Source organism: Hirundo rustica, unplaced genomic scaffold, assembly GCF_015227805.2.
Source record: "Hirundo rustica isolate bHirRus1 unplaced genomic scaffold, bHirRus1.pri.v3 scaffold_347_arrow_ctg1, whole genome shotgun sequence".
Classification (NCBI taxonomy): domain Eukaryota; kingdom Metazoa; phylum Chordata; class Aves; order Passeriformes; family Hirundinidae; genus Hirundo; species Hirundo rustica.
Genome location: NW_026690393.1, coordinates 432 through 2,727, shown reverse-complemented (window position 1 = coordinate 2,727; position 2,296 = coordinate 432). Strand labels below are relative to the sequence as shown.

General features: G+C 57.0%; 1 protein-coding gene across 1 annotated transcript; it reads left to right on the top strand.

Annotated features, from left to right (window-relative positions):
* The first annotated feature begins 275 nt into the window (after positions 1-275).
* Positions 276-1,211, top strand: LOC120747965 (olfactory receptor 14J1-like). The gene has a single exon (XM_040054027.2). It carries the CDS (start codon positions 276-278, stop codon positions 1,209-1,211), a length of 936 nt encoding a protein of 311 aa, XP_039909961.2.
* The last annotated feature ends 1,085 nt before the right edge of the window (positions 1,212-2,296 follow it).

Here is a 2,296-nt window from a genome sequence, read left to right as displayed (position 1 = left end):
AGCCCAGGACTGGCCCCTGTCCCTGTTCCCATGACCCCAGTGCTGCAGAGCAGAGCTGACCCCTCGGTGTCCATGGGCAGAGCCCCTGCTCATCACAGCAACGGGGCCAGATCCCAGCAGAGCTCCAGGCACAGGGATAAAGGAAGAGCTCTGAGAAAAGGAAAATTGAGTGGCACAGAGCAGTAGGAACAGGGCTGGGAGAAAGGATTTGGAAATTGCCCACCAAATCCCCTCTCTTTCCTCCTTCAACAGGACTCCATGGCCAGAGTGAAGAAATGTCTAACAGCAGCAGCTCCATCAGCCACTTCCTCCTGCTGCCATTGGCAGACACGCGGCAGCTGCAGCTCCTGCACTTCTGCCTCTTCCTGGGCATCTCCCTGGCTGCCCTCCTGGGCAATGGCCTCATCATCAGCGCCGCAGCCTGCGGCCACCTCCTGCACACGCCCATGTTCTTCTTCCTGCTCAACCTGGCCCTCACCGACCTGGGCTCCATCTGCACCACTGTCCCCAAAGCCATGCACAATTCCCTCTGGGACACCAGGAACATCTCCTATGCAGGATGTGCTGCTCAGCTCTTTTTCTTTTCCTTCTTTATCACAGAAGAGCTTGTCCTCCTGACCATCATGTGCTATGACCGCTATGTGTCCATCTGCAAACCCCTGCACTACGGGACCCTCCTGGGCAGCAGAGCTTGTGCCCACATGGCAGCAGCTGCCTGGGCCAGTGCCTTTCTCTATTCACTGCTGCACACAGTCAATACATTTTCTCTGCCCCTGTGTCATGGCAATGTCCTGGGCCAGTTCTTCTGTGAAATCCCACAGATTCTCAAACTCTCCTGTTCCAAGTCCTACCTCAGGGAACTTGGGCTTCTGGCTGTTAGTGCCTGTTTAGCATTTGGTTGTTTTGTGTTCATTGTTTTCTCCTACGTGCAGATCTTCAGGGCTGTGCTGAGGATCCCTTCTGAGCAGGGACGGCACAAAGCCTTTTCCACCTGCCTCCCTCACCTGGCCGTGGTCTCCCTGTTCCTCAGCACTGTCATGTTTGCCTACCTGAAGCCTCCCTCCATCTCCTCCTCATCCCTGGATCTGGCCCTGTCAGTTCTGTACTCGGTGGTACCTCCAGCCCTGAAGCCCCTCATCTACAGCCTGAGGAACCAGGAGCTCAAGGCTGCAGTGTGGAGACTGATGACTGGGTGGTTTCAAAAACATTAAACTGCTGGCCAATTTCTGCAAATCACTTGAAATAAAAGCAATTTTTGATATTTGTTGTTGGTTTATTTTGGAGGTTCTATTCCTTTGGTTTTCTTTTATAATATTGTCCAAAAAGAAATATTATTGTTTGTGGTATTTCTTATTTTGTTTCTCTCCATCTTCACTGTGGACAGCGACTGAGTCAATGAGGGGCGGCACTCTTGGTGGCTTTAAAGGAACTCAAGGATCTCCCAGGCAAGTTTTCTGCAGAGATCCCCCTTTTGTTCCCTTCTCTGCAGCTGCAGCAGCAATGTCTGTGTGCAGGGCTGGGGGCAGATCAGTGCTGGCACAGCAGCTGTGCCCAGGAGCAGCAGCACTTGGTGTTGCCAGTGCTGCTCCCGTGCCCCTGCCCCGCTGCCCTCCTGGCCCTGGTGTTGCTGTAGGGCCTGAGTGCTCTCGGGGCCGGGCACAGTGCTGGGGGTGGCAGTGCCGGGGCTGCAGCAGGGACAGGCCTTGGGCACTGCTGGGGCAGCGCTGACGCCTCAGGGCAGGGCCTGGGGGCTCCAGGCTCCTTGCCCAGGCTCTCTCCAGAACACGCCCAGGCCAATGCTCAGCAGAGAAAAGCCCCGTGAGCAGCCCCAGGGTGGCCGTGGGCAGGCTGGGGGCAAACAGCATGGCTGGGGCTCTGCAAGGTCCCTGGGGGAGACGGGAAGGAGCAGCAGAGCAGGGGCTGATCCATCCCCACTGCGCTGGACACCCCAGGGCAGCGTCCCAGAGCGTCCTCATGCACCTGCCAACAACATCCCCCCTCTGCAGCCCTGGCCTCTCCCCCAGCTCACACAGGTGCCGCATCCTTGCAGGCACAGACACGGCAGCACTGGCTCAGGAGCCCCTGTTTGCACTGCCCAGAGCAGGCGTGAGCACCCCCATGGTGTTGGTGTGGGGAGATGAACCTGAGTGAGCACAAATGCCATCATCAGCCCCTGGGGCCAGGAAGGGCTGGGGGACAGCAGGGAAACCACTCAGGTTTGTGGTGGCCTTCGAAGTCAGCCAGAAAGTTTGTTCCCATGAGCTGTGAGTGTCCTGTGCCACTGTAGATATTGTTG

Bases quoted from the DNA above. Each gene is read 5' to 3' on its own strand.
- LOC120747965 (XM_040054027.2), top strand. From the start codon at position 276: ATGTCTAACAGCAGCAGCTCCATCAGCCACTTCCTCCTGCTGCCATTG.